A 19031-nucleotide genomic window follows, 5' to 3' on the forward strand; every position below is an offset into this window, starting at 1 on the left:
AATGGATGTTCCTTCTGCCTGTTCTAAACTTTGCCTCCCTATTCCCTGCCAAGGGTATTCTTGTTCCCCTTTTAAAGAAGGAGTGAAGCATTCACATTTTGGTCATCCTTCTTGAGTTTCATTTGTTCTAGGCATCTAGGGTAATTCAAGCATTTGGGCTAATAGCCACTTATCAGTGAGTGCATACCATGTGTGTTTTACTGTGATTGGGTTACCTCACTCAGGATGATATTTTCCAGTTCCAACCATTTGCCTATGAATTTCATAAAGTCATTGTTTTTGATAGCTGAGTAATATTCCATTGTGTAGATGTACCACATTTTCTGTATCCACTCCTCTGTTGAAGGGCATCTGGGTTCTTTCCAGCTTCTGGCTATTATAAATAAGGCTGCTATGAGCATAGTGGAGCATGTGTCTTTGTTATGTGTTGGGGCATCTTTTGGGTATATGCCCAAGAGAGGTATAGCTGGATCCTCAGGCAGTTCAATGTCCAATTTTCTGAGGAACCTCCAGACTGATTTCCAGAATGGTTGTACCAGTCTGCAATCCCACCAACAATGGAGGAGTGTTCCTCTTTCTCTGCATCCTCGCCAGCATCTGCTGTCACCTGAGTTTTTGATCTTAGCCATTCTGACTGGTGTGAGGTGAAATCTCAGGGTTGTTTTGATTTGCATTTCCCTGATGACTAAGGATGTGGAGCACTTCTTAAGTACTTCTCAGCCATTCGGCATTCCTCAGCTGAGAATTCTTTGTTTAGCTCTGTACCCCATTTTATAGTAGGGTTATTTGGCTCTCTGGAGTCTAACTTCTTGTGTTCTTTGTATATTTTGGATATTAGCCCTCTATTGGATGTAGGATTGGTAAAGATCTTTTCCCAATCTGTTGGTTGCCATTTTGTCCTAACCACAGTGTCCTTTGCCTTACAGAAGCTTTGCAGTTTTATGAGATCCCACTTGTCGATTCTTGATCTTAGAGCATAAGCCATTGGTGTTTTGTTCAGGAAATTTTCTCCAGTGCTCATGTGATCCAGACTCTTCCTCACTTTTTCTTCTGGTAGTTTGAGTGTATCTGGTTTGATGGGGTGGTCCTTGATCCACTTGGACTTAAGCTTTCTAGAGGGCGATAAGAATGCATCATTTTTTTTTAGGAGGAAATGTTCTATAAATATCTGTTAAATCCATTTTGTTCATAACTTCTGTTTTTTCTCTATGTTTCTGTTTAATTTCTGTTTCCATGATCTGTCCATTGATGAGAGTGGGGTGTTGAAATCTCCTACTGTTATTGTGTGAGGTGCAATGTGTGTTTTGAGCTTTAGTAAGGTTTCTTTTACGTATGTAGGTACCCTTGTATTTGGGGCATAGATATTTAGGATTGAGAGTTCACCTTGGTGGATTTTTTCTTTGATGAATAGGAAGTGTCCTTCCTTATCTTTTTTTTTAATGACTTTTGGTTGAAAGTTGACTTTATTCCATATTTGAATAGCTACTCCAGCTTGTTTGTTTGAACTAATTGTTTGGAAAGTTGTTTTCCAACCTTTTACTCCGAAGTAGTAACTGTCTTTGTCACTAAAGTTTGTTTTCTGTATGCGGCAAAATGCTGGGTCCTCTTTATATATCCAGTCTGTTAGTCTATGTGAGTCCAGTGATATTAACACATATTAAGGAATAAGATATTAAGGGAGGATTGTTGCTTCCCGTTATGTTTTTGTAATAGGTGAAATTAAGTTTGTGTGTTTCTCTTCTTTTGGTTTCTTGCTTTATGTAGGGTATAGTTTCCCATCTTGTGTGGAATTTTTCATCTATTATCCTTTGTTGGGCGGGATTTCTGGAAAGATATTGGGTAAATTTGGATTTGTCATGGAATATCTTGGTTTCTCCACCTATGTTAATTGACAGTTTTGCTGGATATAGTAACCTGGGCTGACATTTGTGTTCTCTTAGGGTCTTTGTGACATCTGCCCAGGATATTATGGCTTTCTGGTGAGCAGTCTGGTATAATTCTGATAGGTTTGCCTTTATACTTGACCTTTTCCCCTTACTGCTTTTTTTTTGGGGGGGGGGTTCTTTTTTTTTTTTCGGAGCTGGGGACCGAACCCAGGGCCTTGCGCTTCCTAGGTAAGCGCTCTACCACTGAGCTAAATCCCCAGCCCCCCCTTACTGCTTTTAATATTATTTCTTTGTTTTGTGCATTTGATGTTTTAACTCTTATGTGATGGGAGGAGTTTCTTTTCTGGTTCAATCTTTTTGGGGGTTCTGTAGGCTTCTTGCATGTTTATGGACATCTCTTTCTTTAGGTTAGGGATGTTTCCTTCTATAATTTTGTTGAAGATATTTACTAGCCCTTTTAGTTGGGACTCTTCACTTTCTTCTATATCTTCTATGCCTATTATCTTTAGGTTTTATCTCCTCATTGTGTCCTAGATTTCCTGGATGTTTTGGGCTAGGAGCCTTTTCCATTTTACATTCTTTGATGGTTGTGTCAATGTTTTCTATGGTATCTTCTGCCCCTGAGATTCTCTCTTCTCTCTTGTATTCTGTTGGTGATGTTTGCCTCCATGACTCCTGATCTCTTTCCTAGGTTTTCTATCTCCAGGATTGTCTCCCTTTGTGTTTCTTTATTGTTTCTATTTCTATTTTTAAATGCTGGGTGGTTTTGTTCAATTCATTCACCTGTTTGTGTTTTCCTGTAATCTTTAAAGGATTTTTGTGTTTCCTCTTTAAGGGCTCCTACTTGTTTACCTATGTTGTCCTGTATTTCTTTAAGGAAGTTATTTATGTCCTTCTTTTTTTTTATTTATGTCCTTCTTAAAGTCATCTAACTTCATCATGAGATGTGATTTTAAATCCAAATCTTGCTTTTCTGGTGTGTTGGGATGTCCAGTATTTGCTGTGGTGGGAGAACTGGGCTCTGATGATGCCAAATAGTCTTGTTTTTTGTTGCATAGGTTCCTGCTCTTGCCTCTCGCCTTCAGGTTGTCCCTGGTGTTAGCTGGTCTTGCTGTCTCTGACAGTGGCTTGTCCGTCCTGTAATGCCTGTGTGTCAGTACTCCTGTAGACCTATTTTCTTTCAGCTGGATCTGGAAACAGAGAGCTGCTCCTGGGTTTGTGTGACCTGAAGCCTCCAGGCAGGTCACTTGGTGCAGAAGAGTTGGTCTTACCTCTGCTCTCAGGTGTGTAGGCACTCCTGGTGACTGGCTTTCAGCTATTGGCGCAGGCAGAAACCCAAAGGGCCCTGCCCCTGATTGCTCCTAGGTCCTTTTACTCAGAGGGCATAGATGGCACTAGGCGGTTTCCTCTTGGGTCTAGAATGAGGGCAGAAAGGAATGGTCTCCTCTGTGTTCTCAGGATTGTCTGTACTTCTGAGGATCCAGCTCTTTCCCCCACAGGATTTGGGTGCAGGGAGCTGTGGGTCCAGTTAAGCTGAGTTCCAGGCTCAGGCAGAAACCAGCAGGTTCCTGCTGCTGACTGCTCCTATATTCCTGATCTAAACGCATGATGCAGTTTCTTCTTGGGCCAGGGATGAAGGCAGAGATGGGCAGAAGTGGTGGTCTGTCCTGAGGTCTCAGGATTCGCCATACTTCTAGGAGTTCAGCTCTCTCCCCCATGGGATTTGGGTGTAGGAAGCTGTGGACCAACATGTGGTATCTTAAAAACAAATTTTGAGACAGCGGCTTTAATTTGTTACATAGCTTTGACCAGTTTTGGATTTGTGATTCTCCTGCCTCTACTTCCCATGTTTTAGGATTACTAGCAAGTGCCACAGTGTCTTTCTTGGTGTTTTTAGTTTTAGTAACTCTGGTGGACATTATATAATAGTAGAGTTTCATTAATATTTATTTTAAATTGTGTGTGTGTGTGTGTGTGTGTGTGTGTTACAACTGTGGGGAGAAAACCTTGGAGGCCAGAGGCATCAAATTGCCTGGAGCTGGTAACTGAATCTCAATAGGAACCGTGTGTGCTCTTAACAGCTGAGCAGTCTCTCCAAGCCCTCAGTGTGGGTTTGTGTTCTGGCTGTCTGAATAGCTTTTCATGTATTTGTCATTCTTTATATTTTTGTTTAGTGTTTGCTTCGTTTGCCCATTTTATTTTGTCCTTGTCTTTTGTCATTGACATGCTGGAGTTCTTTACACATTCATCATGATACTATCCCCGTGTCAGATATATATTTTCTTTTTTTAAAAAGATTTATTTATTTATTAGTATATGAGTACACCATCGCTGTCTTCAGACACATCAGAAGAGGACATTGGATCCCATTACAGATGGTTGTGAGCCACCATGTGGTGCTGGGATTTGAACTCAGGACCTCTGGAACAGCAGTCAGTGCTCTTAACCACTGAGCCATCTCTCCAGCCCATATATTTTCTACAAATATATTTTACACATATATTCTCCAATCTGTGGTTTTCTCGTTCATTTTATAATGTTCTCAATTATGAGACAAAGTGTTTAATTTGAGGAATCTAATTGTAGAAAACTACTTCTTATGGTTATTGCTTTGTGTGACCCAAGAAACCTTTGTACCTAAGTTCCAAAGATGCTTTGCAATGTTTTTTAGGATTTTCCCCCAGGAGAAAGGATATCTTATGTTAATGTCTGTACATTTTCAATTTTTTTATGAATGATGTGTAGAGGTGAATGCTCTTTTTCATATCTCATAATTTCAGCACAATTTGTTAAAAACACATTACCATCTCCACATGGTTTTACAAACCTTTCTGATGATGTCCATCTTTCTAGGACTGAAAAGTTGTCTCTATGTGGTTTTGGTTTGTTTATCTTTTAACACTGCTGGTGGTGAACAATCTTTTCATCTAATTTTAGGGCCTTTTTATATCTTATCTTCTTCGGGCAAATAATGACTGAAATATTTTGCCCATTTTTTACTTTTTTCCTTTTTATGGTTTAATTTTGGGAAGTTTTACCTTTTCTTTTCTTTGGGTATTTTTTTTCTAGACAGGGTTTCTCTGTGTAGCCCTGTCTGTCCTGTAACTCACTCTGTAGACCAGGTTGATCTGGAACTCATAGAGATCTGTCTGTCTCTTCCCCACCAAACCCCCAGTGCTGGGATTAAAGGTGTGTGTCACTACCTCCCAGCTTATGTACTCTTAATAGTAGACTTTAGTCATATATTTTTTATAGATAGTTTTCCTAGTCTTTTGTCTTTCTTAATGTCTTTCATTGTATAATTCAATTTATTTTCTTTTGATTTCTTTCTGCATTTTAAGTCATACCTAAGAATCTATTTATTGCCTAATTCAAAATTATGAATATTTCCCTCTAAATTTTCTTTTAGGAGTTTTGAATTTTGATTTTTAATTACAGGTCTTTGATTTACTCTAGATTAAATTTGTGTATATTTGGAGGTGGGGATTCCATTTCATTCTCTTCATGTACATATCTAGTTTTCCAAGGAGCATTTATTCAGACTACTTTTGGCAGTAACTTCCTGGGCCTACCCTTGCAGCTTCATAAGCCTGTTTTTGCTTTCTGAATCATTCAGAAAAATGTAACTTCTCCATTTCTTCTGTCTCATTTCTAAGCATGTTTTTCCTAACACTTCGGGCTTCCTTGCTCTTTCTTTGAAGCTTGCTTCCCTCCCTGCCTTGCAGCTGCTTGTCTGCCATGTGTCTGGCTTCCATGCCAAGTTAAATTGCATAGCTTTTCTTCCCTCCCTCATTTTCCTAAGGACAGCTGTTGAGATTTACAGCTTACACAACCTGGGTGTTTTTCTTTTAAACTCTAATAATATTGTTCTTGACTTTTAAAGAAAAAGATTATTCTTTATCTGTTAAGTAAACTTGGCACCCATATTGAAAACCAATTGATCATAAAATTCAATTATTTTCATTTTTTTCAAAATTATTTTGTTATGTATGGAACTGTTACTTCTGTGTGGAAATTTTAGGATCAACTTGTCATATTTTACAAAATATACATTTGGCAATTTGATAGGAATTACAACTATCAACATTGCATATTGCTTTACTCTCTTAATAATATCAAGCCTTGTAGTTTATACATATGGATTTCATGTTCGTAAAATTGAAGCAAAAGCCAGCTTTGTTGTCATATGCCTTTATTTCCAACATTTATGAGGCTGAAACGGGAGGGTTATTGAATTTGACACCAGCCTACACTACATAGTGAGATCCCATATCAAATAAAAAGTGAGCAATACTTTAATAAATATTTCTCCAAAGATGACATAAAAATGATTAAATGGTACATGAAAACCATACTGAATACTAGAAATCACCAGGAAAATGCAAATAAAAATGAACTATAGCTTCATACCTATTGGATAGTTATTAAGGTATAAGCAATAACAAGTATTGGTAATAGTATAAAGAAAACTCTTTAAAAAAAAAGAAAACTCTTGGGGTTGGAGATTTAGCTCAGCAGTAGAGTGCTTGCCTTGCAAGCACAAGGCCTGGGTTCGGTCCTCAGCTCCGGAAAAAGAAAGAAAGAAAGAAAACTCTTATACACTTGATAGGAATATAATATAGCCATTGTGCAAAATAGCATGGTGATTCCTCAAAAAAAATGAACTACTGTATAATCTAATTATCTCACCTATGTGCATATATCTAAAGACATATGAATAATACACTCACATTCATTGTAACATTATTGATAATAGCTAAAACAGAATCTATTTGAATAACTGTTAATAAATGAATAGATAAGGAGAATGTCTGATGTGTATATTTGCACAGTGAAATCCAGCCATTAAAAAGGAATCCTGCCATTTATGGCAACATGACTGATTGTGGAAGATATATTAATAAAATAAACTGAGCTAGAGAGATGGATGGCTCAGAGGTTAAGAGCATTTGCTGCTCTTACAGAGGTTCCTGTGTCTGGTTCCCACCACCCATATGGAAACTTATAATAACTTCACTTTCAGGGGTTCTGATGCACTCTTCTGGCAGCCATGGGCACCAGGCACACATGAAGCACACAGACTTATATGCAGGCATAGAACTTATATACGTAAAATAAAAACAAACAAGTCTTTTTCTTTACATTTATTTATTTATTTATTTATTTATTTATTTATTTATTTATTTTTGGAGCTGAGGACCGAACCCAGGGCCTTGTGCTTGCTAGGCAAGCGCTCTACCACTGAGCTAAATCCCCAACCCCTTACTTTTATTTTTTATACATATAAGTGTTTTTCTTTAATGTATGTCTGAGTACTACAGGCATACTTGGTGTTCATCAAGGCCACAAGAGGGCATTATATCCCCCAGTCCTGTATTTATGGACACTTGTGAGCTGCTGTGGGGGTATAGGGAATTGAACTGAGGTTCTCTAAAAGAGTTACCAGTGCTCTTAACCACTGAATAATTGTTCCAGCCCCATAAATAAATAATAAAAAAGATGCAAACAAATACCGTATTATCTCATTTACATGTAGAATCTAAAAATGTCAGAGGAATCTCAAATGACTGAAAAACACTTAAAGAAATGTTCAATGTCCTTAGCCATAGGGAAATGCAAATTGAAACTACTTTGAGATTTCATGTTATACCCATCAGAATGGCTACTATTAGCAACACAAGTGACAGTTCATGCTGGAGAGGATGTGGTATAAGGAGAACAGTCCTCCATTGCATCAAAATATGCAGCATGTTTTACGTGTTGAATATATATAATTTTATGAGTCAACTGTATTTCAGTAAAAATTTGGTGTTTATGAATTTCAACAATGTTTTACAATTTTTATAGTTCCTAGCATACAGATTGTACATTTCTTTAACATTTTAAATAAATTGTTGTTTTACTTTTGATTTGTGTGTGTGTATGTGTGTGTGTGTGTGTGTGTGTGTGTCTGTATGAGAGAGAGAGAGAGAGAGAGAGAGAGAGAGAGAGGAGAAAGAGAGAATATGAGGATATACATGTGCAACATTGGTGGGGTTAGGGTATGTGTTCTGGTGTTCTGGTATGTAGGAGTTGTCAGAGTGTGCCACAGTGTATGTATGTGTAAGTGAGAGCATAACTTTATAGACTTGGTTCTGTTTCAACCTTTATGGGTTCTAGGGATAAAAAGAGTCAGATTGTTAGGCTTCTGCAAAAGCATTCTTAATTGCTGACTCATCTTCATATTCCCTTTTATACTCCTTTCTTTTATCACGTCATCACTATCCTGTGTCTCCCCACTTCCCCCCTCCTCCCTGGGTAATTAACCCAGGGCTTCTGCATGCTAAACAAGCACTCTATATCTCAGTCCTTTTAAATTTATTTACTTATTATTCATTAATTTATTGTGGTAGGGATTAAATCTAGGTAAAACTACATGCATAGTAGGCTAACACTATCACTGAATTACATCCACAGCTTTAACATAAAACATTTTGTCTGTTTAGTGTGGGCAGGTATGTGCTGTGATGTGCACATATGAAATTCAAAGAACAAACTTAGGTTTTAATCCCCACCTTCGACTTTGAGATGGGATCTCTTTTCTGTCATAAGCTACTATGTAAGCCATACTTGCTGGTCCAAGAGTTTCTAGAGAGTTTCCTGTTTATGTCTACCATCTTGCCATAGGAACACTAGGATTACACTCACAGCCATGTTGCTATACCCACTTTTACGCGGGTTCTATGGATTTGAACTAAGTTCCTCATACTAATGTGGCAAGTACTTTATCCACTAAGCCATGTTCTCAACCCCATGTTTATATTTTTTTAAGATAGAAATTCACTAAGTTGTCCAGGCTGGCTTTGAACTCTTTATATGAATCCAGCCTTGAACTGGTGATCCTCCTGCCTTAGCCTCCTGAATAGCAAATATTAAAAGCGTTTTCCATCATGCCTGTTTTGTTTTTTTTTAAGATAGGATCTCACTTGGGTTCTCAGGCGAGCCTCTTTTTTTCTTGTTTTTGTGAGACTGGTTTTCTCTATTTAGTAGCTCTGGCTTCACTTTGTTGAATATGCTGGTCCCAAATTTGCAGATTTGCTGCTGCCTCTGCCGCCCAAGTGCTGGGATTAAAGACATATGCCACTACCTAACCCAGCATGGCCTTCAACTTTTGATCTTCCGAGATGCTAGTATTACATGGAACATACCAGTTGGAATAATTTTCTTAATTTCTATTTGAGATTGTATATTGCTTACAGAGACAACTGATTTGTCTTACATTGGTATTACAGGCAGTTGTGAGCTGCCTGGTGTGGGTTCTCGGAATTGAACTCAGGTCTTTTGGAAGAGGAGTACAAGCTCTTATACACTAAACCACCTCTGGAGTCCACTGACAATTATTTTAAATGGGGTTCATACTCGGATTCTGGCTGGTCTGGTGTTCACTGAGGTGCCCAAACCATACTCAAAGTTGTACCAATCAAACTTGTACCTTCTACTCAGCCTCCTGAGTATTAAGATTACAGACATAAGTCATCATACTTGACCATTTCAAATACTAAAAATAGCCTTGTATCAGTGGCATAAGCTTATATGAACATAATATGGTATTTTAAATACTTTATTAGATTTGATTTACTGACATTTTGTTGAGAATTCTTGAATCTTAAGTTCATGAGGGATAATAGTCTGTAATTCTGTTCTTCTACATTCTTATTAATTTCCTATCTAGAGGATGGATCAATTGCTGAGAATAAAGTATTGAAATTCCCATGTAAAGTAGATTCATATATTTCTTCTTCTAGTCCAGTTATTATTTGATTTAAAGAAAGAAAACAGATTATTGAAAATGTTGCAAGGGCATCACAATGAAGAGTAACAAGAATACCTCTGTAGCCTTTCCATCTATCTTGAGGCTTTCTTGCTTAGTACATCCATAGAATAGTCGATTGGTCTTTTTACCATTATGTCCCCTTTCATGCATAGTAATTTAATTTCTTTTAAAGTGTCGATATTCACTTTCTTTTCATAGCATCAACATGATGCATTTTTCCTCCTCCTTTGAACTTGCTTGTCTTGTATTTGAAATAAAATTTTTGTAGAAAGCACAGAGTTGGGGTTGGGGATTTTGCTCAGTGGTAGAGCGCTTGCCTAGCAAGCACAAGGCCCTGGTTTCAGTCCCCAGCTCCAAAAAAAAAAAAAAAAAAAAAAAAAAAAAAAAAAAAAAAAAGCACAGAGTTGGTTTTTATTTATTTGCTTTTTTGGAAAAATATTTTATCAGAAATTTTTAAATTATATTTTAAAGGTTATTCCTTTTCCCGGTTTCCTATCTATAAGCCCCGTATCCCATCCCCATTCCCCCTTCTTCTATAAGGTTGTTCCCCCCCAACCATCCTACTTTCCACCTCCCCCCCACCCCCACCCCGATATTCCTCTACACTGAGAGATCAGCATTGGCAGTACCAAGGGCTTCTCCTCCCATTGATGCCCAACATGGCCATCCTCTGCTACATATGCAGCTGGAACCATGGGTCTGTCCATGTATAGTCTTTGGATGATGGTTTAATTCCTGGGAGCTCTGGTTGGTTGGCATTGTTGTTCTTATGGGGTTGCAAACCCCTTCAAGCTCCTTCAGTCCTTTCACTAATTCCTCCAACGGGGACCTCATTCTCATCTCAATGGTTGGCTTCCAGCATTCACCTCTGTATTTGTCATGCTCTGGCACAGCCTCTCAGGAGACAGCTGTATCGGACTCCTGTCAGCATGTACTTCTTGGCTTCATCCATATTGTCTAGATTTGGTGGCTGTATATATATGGGCTGGAGGGGGGGCAGGCTCTGAATGGCCATTCCTTCAGTCTCTGCTCCAAACTTTCTTTCCATATCTCCTCCTATGAATATTTTTGTTCCATCTTTTAAGAAGGACTGAAGCATCCACACTTTGGTCATCCTTCTTCTTGAGCTTTATGTAGTCTGTAGATTTTTATCTTGGGCAGTTCGAGCTTTTGGGCTAATATCCACTTATCAGTGAGTGCATACCATGTGTATTTTTCTGTGATTGGGTTACCTCACTCAGGATGATATTTTCCAGTTCCAACCATTTGCCTACGAATTTCATAAAGTCATTGTTTTTGATAGCTGAGTAGTATTCCATTGTGTAGATGTACCACATTTTCTGTATCCATTCCTCTGTTGAAGGGCATCTGGGTTCTTTCCAGCTTCTGGCTATTATAAATAAGGCTGCTAGGAACATAGTGGAGCATTGGTCTTTGTTATATGTTGGGGCATCTTTTGGGTATATGCCCCAGAGAGGTAGAGCTGGGTCCTCAGGTAGTTCAATGTCCAATTTTCTGAGGAACCTCCAGACTGATTTCCAGAATGGTTGTACCAGTCTGCAATCCCACCAACAATGGAGGAGTGTTCCTCTTTCTCCGCATCCTCGCCAGCATTTGCTGTCACCTGAGTTTTTGATCTTAGCCGTTCTCACTGGCGTGAGGTGTAATCTCAGGGTTGTTTTGATTTGCATTTCCCCTATGACTAAAGATGTTGAACATTTCTTTAGGTGTTTCTCAGCCATTTGGCATTCCTCAGCTGAGAATTCTTTGTTTAGCTCTGTACCCCATTTTGTAATAGGGTTATTTGGCTCTCTGGAGTCTAACTTCTTGCGTTCTTTATATATATTGTATATTAGCCCTCTATTGGATGTAGGATTGATAAAGATCTTTCCCCAATCTGTTGGTTGTGGTTTGTTCTAATGACAGTGTCCTTTGACTTACAGAAGCTTTGCAGTTTTATGAGGTCCCATTTGTTGATTCTTGATCTTAGAGCATAAGCCGTTGGTGTTCTGTTCAGGAAAATGTTCCCCAGTGCCCATGTGTTCAAGGCTCCTACCCACTTTTTCTTCTATTAGTTAGTGTATCTGGTTTGATGTGGAGGTCCTTGATCCACTTGGACTTAAGCTTTGTACAGGGTGATAAGATTGGATTGATTTACATTCTTCTACATGCTGACCTCCAGCTGAACCATCACCATTTGAAGTTCTTTTATTGTTGAGAATAGTTTTCACTATCTTGGGTTTTTTTGTTATTTCAGATGAATTTGCAAATTGCTCTTTCTAACTCTATGAAGAATTGAGTTGGAATTTTGATGGGAATTGCATTGAATCTGTAGATTGCTTTCTGCAAGATGTCCAGTTTTACTATATTAATCCTGCAGAAATCCACCTCTACATGCCGAGATTAAAGGAGTCCATCACCACCCCTGACAAAATACTGTTAACATTTAATGAAATAATCTTGAGTAAGATATGTAATATGTAATATTGTAATAATGTCAGTAATAGAGTTGATATAGGCATTGGATAATAAAGGTATTCTACCTGGTTTCCAAGTAGAAAATGTTTAACAATGAGGTTGTTTGAAATAGCAAATTGTATCTTAGAATGAATTTTGCTGTTATAATAATAGGTATTATTACTGTACTCTTTACAGCCTGTATCCCAACCAATTGGAGCTGAACAACAAGCAACTCCTCCAAATCCAGATTTTGTTCGAAGGTAAGTATTATAACCTTAGTACCAGTGCTGTCATGCTACTGCATGTTCTTGTATGCTGGGTTTTTTTTCAAGTCTTTGGGGTTCTCAGCCAGTCTTAACATTCATTTTTTTTCATCTTGGTTGCTCTCCTTTTATTGTCTAGTTTATTACTTCCAGAACTTTTAAAGTTGTACTCAGGGAAAATGAGCAAGAAAAGTTGAGTGTCTGTCATCTAGTTCTAAAAACTAGAATAATTTCTTAGATTCATTTATTTTATTTTATTATGTATATAAGTGTTCTACATGTATGTATTTGCACCACGTATGTGCCTGATAGCCATAGTGTCAGAAAAAAGAATTGGATCCACTGAAAATAGATTTAAAGATAGTTGTGAACTGCAGCTTTATGTATGAATATTTGGAATTAAAAACTGGTCCTCTGCAAGAGTAATATGTGCTTTTAACCACTGAACCATTCTCAAGCGTTAGGCTAGTATTTTAAGGAAACTTTTAGATGTGTATAGTATTATCTCACGAGCTAAACTTGTATCTCCTTTTATCCTCTAATTGTTATTATTTATTACTGTCATTTCTCTATATTTTAAAAACTCCATGAGAAGGGGTTATTGGGAAGGTGTGCTAGGAACAGAACCCAATCCTTGTACATGCTGCACAAGACTGGGCCACTGAGCTACACCTTAGCCCTTGCAAGCATTAATGTGTAAACATTTCATCACTTGTACTTATGTTTACATGCAAACATAGAAATAATTTAGTTTGTTTTTTTATCTCTTTTTGTACATATCTACAGAGATGATTCATTGGGAGTTTTTAGAAGAAAGGTTTCGCCAAAAATAAATTAAAAGATTTATTTTTAGTGGTATAATTTGTTTTTATTAGATATATTTCTTTATTTACATTTCAAATGTTATTCCCTTTCCCGGTTTCCTGTCCATAAGCTCTCTATCCCCTCCCCCTTCTTCTATAAGGGTGTTCCCTTCCCCATCCACCCTCACTTCCCGCCCCCTCTGACATTCCCCTACACTAGGGGTCCAACCTTGGCAGGACCAAGGGCTTCTCCTTCTACTGGTGCCCAACAAGGCCATCCCCTGCTACATATGCAGCTGGAGCCCTGGATCAGTCCATGCATAGTCTTTGCGTAGTGGTTTAGTCCCTGGAAGCTCTGGTTGGTTGGCATTGTTGTTCTTATGGCATTGCAAGCCCCTTCAACTCTTTCAATCCTTTCACTAATTTCTCCAACGGGGGTTCCGTTCTCAGTTGTTCAGTGGTTTGCTGCTAGCATTTGCCTCTGTATTTGACATGTTCTGGCTGTATCTCTCAGGAGAGATCTATATCCGGTCCCTTTCAGCATACACTTCTTAGCTTCAACAATCTTATCTAGTTTGGTGACTCTATGTATGTCGGCCACATGTGGGGCAGGCTCTGAATGGCCATTCCTTCAGTCTCTGCTCCAAATTTTTTTTCCATATCTCCTCCTATGGATATTTTTGTTCCCCCTTTTAAGAAGGAGTGAAGCATCCACATTTTGGTCATCCTTCTTGAGCTTCATGTGATCTGTGGATTGCATCTTGGGTAATTCGAGCTTTTGGGCTAATATCCACTTATCAGTGAGTGCATACCATGTATGTCTTTCTGTGATTGGGTTACCTCACTCAGGATGATATTTTCTAGTTCCATCCATTGAATTTCATGAAGTCATGGTTTTTGATAGCTGAGTAATATTCCATTGTGTAGATGTACCACATTTTTCTGTATCCTTTCCTCTGTTGAAGGGCATCTGGGTTCTTTCCAGCTTCTGGCTATTGTAAATAAGGCTGCTATGAACATAGTAGAGCATGTGTCTTTGTTATATGTTGGGGCATCTTTTAGGTGTATGCCCAGGAGTGGAGTAGCTGGAATGTCCAATTTTCTGAGGAACCTCCAGACTGATTTCCAGAGTGGTTGTACTTATATTTGAAGTTAGGTATGAAAATGATAAGCTTTTACCAGAAGACTACTTCTCTCACACTCAGCATGCTAATTACCTATAGTTCTTTGATTGGGGTTGAGGCATCTTGAGTGGCACCCCACCCCATCCTGTGTCTATTGTTTTGTTGTCCTTGTTAAGCTAATGTTTAGACAGTCATATTAGTGGACTTTATGACTGCATCTTCAGACATTACTAAAAAATGCCATGTCGCTGCAAGCTCTCTGATCCTCTTGCTCTTAGAATCTTTTCTTCCCTCTTTCCACAATGTTCCTTGAGCCTTAGGTGCAGTCGCATTTTGAAGATGTAGACATTGGGACTGAGTTTTGATTGGTTGTTGTTTTCTATAATGGCCTCTGTCTGTCATAGAGAGAATTTTTCCTTGCTGAAGAGTGAAGACTACACTTCTCTGTGAGTGTAAAGAAAAGGTTTATGATTGCTGTTACTGATTATGCTGGTTTATAAAATTAGTGGTTCTAGTTTCTCTTAAGATCTATGACTTCATTAGCACTGTCTTTTTATGTTTTTTTATTTGAACTTATAAAATAGCTACAACTAGCCACAGTTAATCATGTTAAACCATTTTTATAACATTCATTTTCATCGTTTGCTTTACCTTCTGCATTTTTTCTGTCTCCTATACTTAGTCTGCTTATTCTTTGCTGAGGTAAATCTCCCTTATGAAGGAAGAATATATATTCATTTTTGAAGCTTCATTTGAATATACTAGTAATATAATCTCCAAATAAGAAAAAAATGATCAAGATTGCCTCTTAAATTAAGAATATTCCTTAGTAAAAGATTTCATAGTGGACTGTGTCTGACAGTGTTTTTCTTTTTTTTCTTTTTTCTTTTTTTCCCCCATCTTTATTAAATTGGGTATTTCTTACTTACATTTCACTTGTTCTTCCCTTTCCCGGTTTCCAGGCAAACATCCCCCTAACTCTTCCCCATCCCCTTCTCTATGGGTGTTCCCCTCCCCATCCTCCCGCCATTACCGCCTTCTCCCCAACAATCACATTCACTGGGGGTTCAGTCTTGGCAGGACCAAGGGCTTCCCCTTCCACTGGTGCCCTTACTAGGCTATTCATTGCTACCTATGCAGTGTTTTTCTTTTATTCATATTCCTGTGATAAAAATGTATGGCAAGTATAAATGGTATATCATTTTTATAACTTCCAAAACCACCTTTATTGAAATATAATTTGTGGGACTGGAAAGATGGTTCAGCAGTTATGGGCACTAACTGCTCTTTCTTTTTTTTTTTTTTTCCCGGAGCTGAGGACCGAACCCAGGGCCTTGTGCTTGCTAGGCAAGCGCTCTACCACTGAGCTAAATCCTCAACCCCCTAACTGCTCTTTCAATGGACAAGGGTTCAATTCCCAGTACCTACATGGTAGCCACAACCATGTGTAACTCTAGTCCCAGAGGATCAGACATTCCTTTCTGGCCTCTATGGGCATTATGTACACATGGTACACACACATACATGCAGGCTTAATATCCACACATATAAAATAAAAATAAATGTTTAAGATAAATACAATTTATTTATTATATAATTCACCCATTTAACTTGTACAGTTCAGTGGTATTAAGTGTATTCACAGTTTTATAACCATACCATTTATAAAGATATTACATGGGTTGATTTTTAAGTTTACAATTTTATAATCTTAAGTTTTCTTTAGATTTTATGATTAAGATTGGAATAAGTTCCTTTTTTTAATCAATAGCTTGAATCAAGATGTGACATCTGTGAAAGAAAACACCAATAGCCCTGATACCCCAAGTGGAAATGGCAAACAGGATCGGATCAAACAAAGAAGAGCCTCCTGTCCCCGACCAGAGAAGGGGACTAAATTCCAGCTTACTGTCCTTCAGGTCAGTGTGTATGTATATATGACTGGATTAGAGTTCACGTAGACATCTTGGAGACTCGGAGAGGAACAATGCAATGGAAGTAAATGAAGAATGTTGCAAAGCACTCTATAAATTCAACTCTCCTTAATTCAGAGTTTCTGATCAGAAAATTAGTTATTAAACTTGGAAATTATAAGAGATAAAAGGAAGAACATAAAATTCCTATAATCACTATTCAGAGCTTAGGTATTCTATTTTTTCTATGTCTATATACAATATTCACATTTTAACATTGTAATAATGCAATGTTAGCAAAAAATATATTGACTTATTTTGTGATAGGTATGCCAAATTTTTTGTACTTAGTTTTTTTTTTCATTTATTTATTTACTTTATATCCCAATCATGGTCCCAATCCCATTCCTTCTCTCCTCCTAGTCCCATCCTTACAAATTCCTTCAACCATTACCACCTCACCTTCTCAGAGAAGGGGAAGCCCTGCTTTGTGTACCACCCCACGCTGGGACATCTATTTCTTATAAGCCTAAGTGCCTCCTCCCTGCCCCCCTAGGCAGTCCAGTTAGGGGGAAGGGGATCCAATAGCAGGCAACTATGTCAGGGACAACCTCTGTTCCAGTTGTTAGGTGACCTACATTAAGAATAAGCTGCACATCTGCTATATATGTGCAGGGAGGCCTAGTCTAGCCCCTGCATGGTCTTTGGTTGGTCAGTCTTTGTGAGCACCCATGGGCCCAGGTTAGTTGACTCTGCAAGTCTTCTTGTGGTGTCCCTGGCACCTTCAGATCACTCAATTCTACCCACCTCTATCACACAAACACACACACACAAACCACCAAAATCAAAATAACAGGAATTAAAATATCTTATTTTCATCAGGCTCTCCAAAAACCCTATATAATAGTATACCCATCTTATAAATAAAGATGCTCAAGACCAGAAAAATAATTTACATTAAACCATTCAACTACCAAATGCTAGAGTCAGATCTGAAACCAGATCAGACTTTAAAGCCTATATCTCTATCCAATATGATATATGTTTTAGATGCATTTAAAAACCTATTTTATATTGTTTTGAAAGCTTAATGTACATGTTTCTAATACCAGTAAATCATTTGAATAATATATTTTAAATGTCTGCAATACATAGTCCCTTGTACAGAGATATAATTTAGTCATCTCTTTTCCTGTTTTCTTTAGGTTTATTCTGTAACTGTTGCTGAATATGTTGTATGTGAGCTCATCTAGTCACTCCCTGTAAAATGTTGTGATTTTATTTTCGTTCTTAGTATTTTCAGATAGGGTCTGATAATAGCCAAGGCTTGCCTCAAACTTACTATATAACCAAAGATAACCTAAATTTCTAATCCACCTGCCTTTACTTCCCAAGTACTAAGGTTACAGATGTGAACCTCACAATTGTCTTATGTGGTGCTGGGGATGATATTAGGGCTTTGTGCATGATAGGCAAGCTCTCTACCAGCTGTGTTCCATCCTCAGCCAAGACAACAATGTCTCTTAGAATGATTAAATATGTGTACTTAGGTCTCAGTCTCTGGGGACAACATGGTGGAATGTCAGCTGGAAACACATAACAACAAGATGGTCACATTCAAGTTTGATGTTGATGGTGATGCACCTGAGGATATCGCTGACTATATGGTAAGTATAGTGAGATAGTACTATTTTTCCCTTAGTGTGTGCATTGTCTCCCCTCTTATCCTCTCTCCCCTCCCTTCCTTTCGTCTTTCCCTCGGTTTTCTCTTCATTCATTCATTTACACTCATCTCTAGATAGAATATGTGAAGATTTTTTATTTGCATAGGGGAAAATTGCTCATAAGAATTTTACTACATTTTCTCTGGTTTTCCTGAATTTATCCGAGCAAATAAGGTTTTTTTTTCAGATTGGTATGTTTTAATCTCTGACTGTATGTTAAAATAATATTATAACTTTAAATGGTAATGTCATTATATAGGTGCCTGGTTGACTTAAGCCACCTAGGTAATTTTAATGTGTCTAACATTCTGCATAAAATTTCAAGTTATGTTACTCAGTACATTGGGGTTTTTTAATCTATGAGTATGCTGTCGTATGTGTATTTACATGTTTTTGTGGGTATGTCCATGGAGTACAGAGGACATTGGGTGCTAGCCTCAATTGCTCTCTATTTTATTTGTTTATGTGTGTGCATGTGGTGTTTGTGTATGTCATGTATATGCAAGTGTTCAGCTACAGGCACCCATACCCACACCTGCAGATGCTAGAGGAGGACTTTACGTGTCTTCCTCTGTCATTCTCCAACTTATTCTTTTGAAATAAAATCTCTTCCTAGTCTTGATGCTTGAGTGTTTCAGGTAGACTGGCAGCCATCAGGCCCTAGAAATCTTCCTGTTTTCCCACAGTTCTGGGTTACTTAAGTCCATGCCAAGCTCATTATATGGATGCTGGTGATCTGAACTCAGACTCTCATGGTTGCTTAGCAAGCATTCTTTTTTTTTCTCCATCTTTATTAACTTAGGTATTTCTTATTTACATTTCAATTGTTATTCCCTTTCCCAGTTTCTGGGCCAACATCCCCATAACCTCTCCCCCTCCCTTTCTATATGGGTGTTCCCCTCCCCATCCTCCCCCCATTACCTCCCTCCCCCCCCCCCCCAACAATCACAGTCACTGGGGGTTCAGTCTTGGCAGGACCAAGGGCTTCCCCTTCCACTGGTGCTCTTACTAGGATATTCATTGCTACCTATGAGGTCAGAGTCCA

The 19031-nt window shown here is 38.2% G+C and overlaps 1 protein-coding gene across 11 annotated transcripts in view; it reads left to right on the forward strand.

Moving 5' to 3' along the window:
• Wnk3 (WNK lysine deficient protein kinase 3) overlaps positions 1-19031 on the forward strand; it is a 143013-nt gene that overhangs the window by 83903 nt on the left and 40079 nt on the right. For all 11 annotated transcript variants that reach the window (XM_063280058.1, NM_001411818.1, XM_039099806.2 and 8 more), the window contains 3 exons: positions 12355-12419; positions 16121-16268; positions 17813-17929. In XM_063280058.1, coding sequence (XP_063136128.1) covers positions 12355-12419; positions 16121-16268; positions 17813-17929 — 330 coding nt within the window. The remainder of the gene's footprint in view (positions 1-12354; positions 12420-16120; positions 16269-17812; positions 17930-19031) is intronic.

The sequence above is a fragment of the Rattus norvegicus genome, chromosome X (genome assembly GCF_036323735.1).
Source record: "Rattus norvegicus strain BN/NHsdMcwi chromosome X, GRCr8, whole genome shotgun sequence".
In the NCBI taxonomy this organism is placed as follows: domain Eukaryota; kingdom Metazoa; phylum Chordata; class Mammalia; order Rodentia; family Muridae; genus Rattus; species Rattus norvegicus.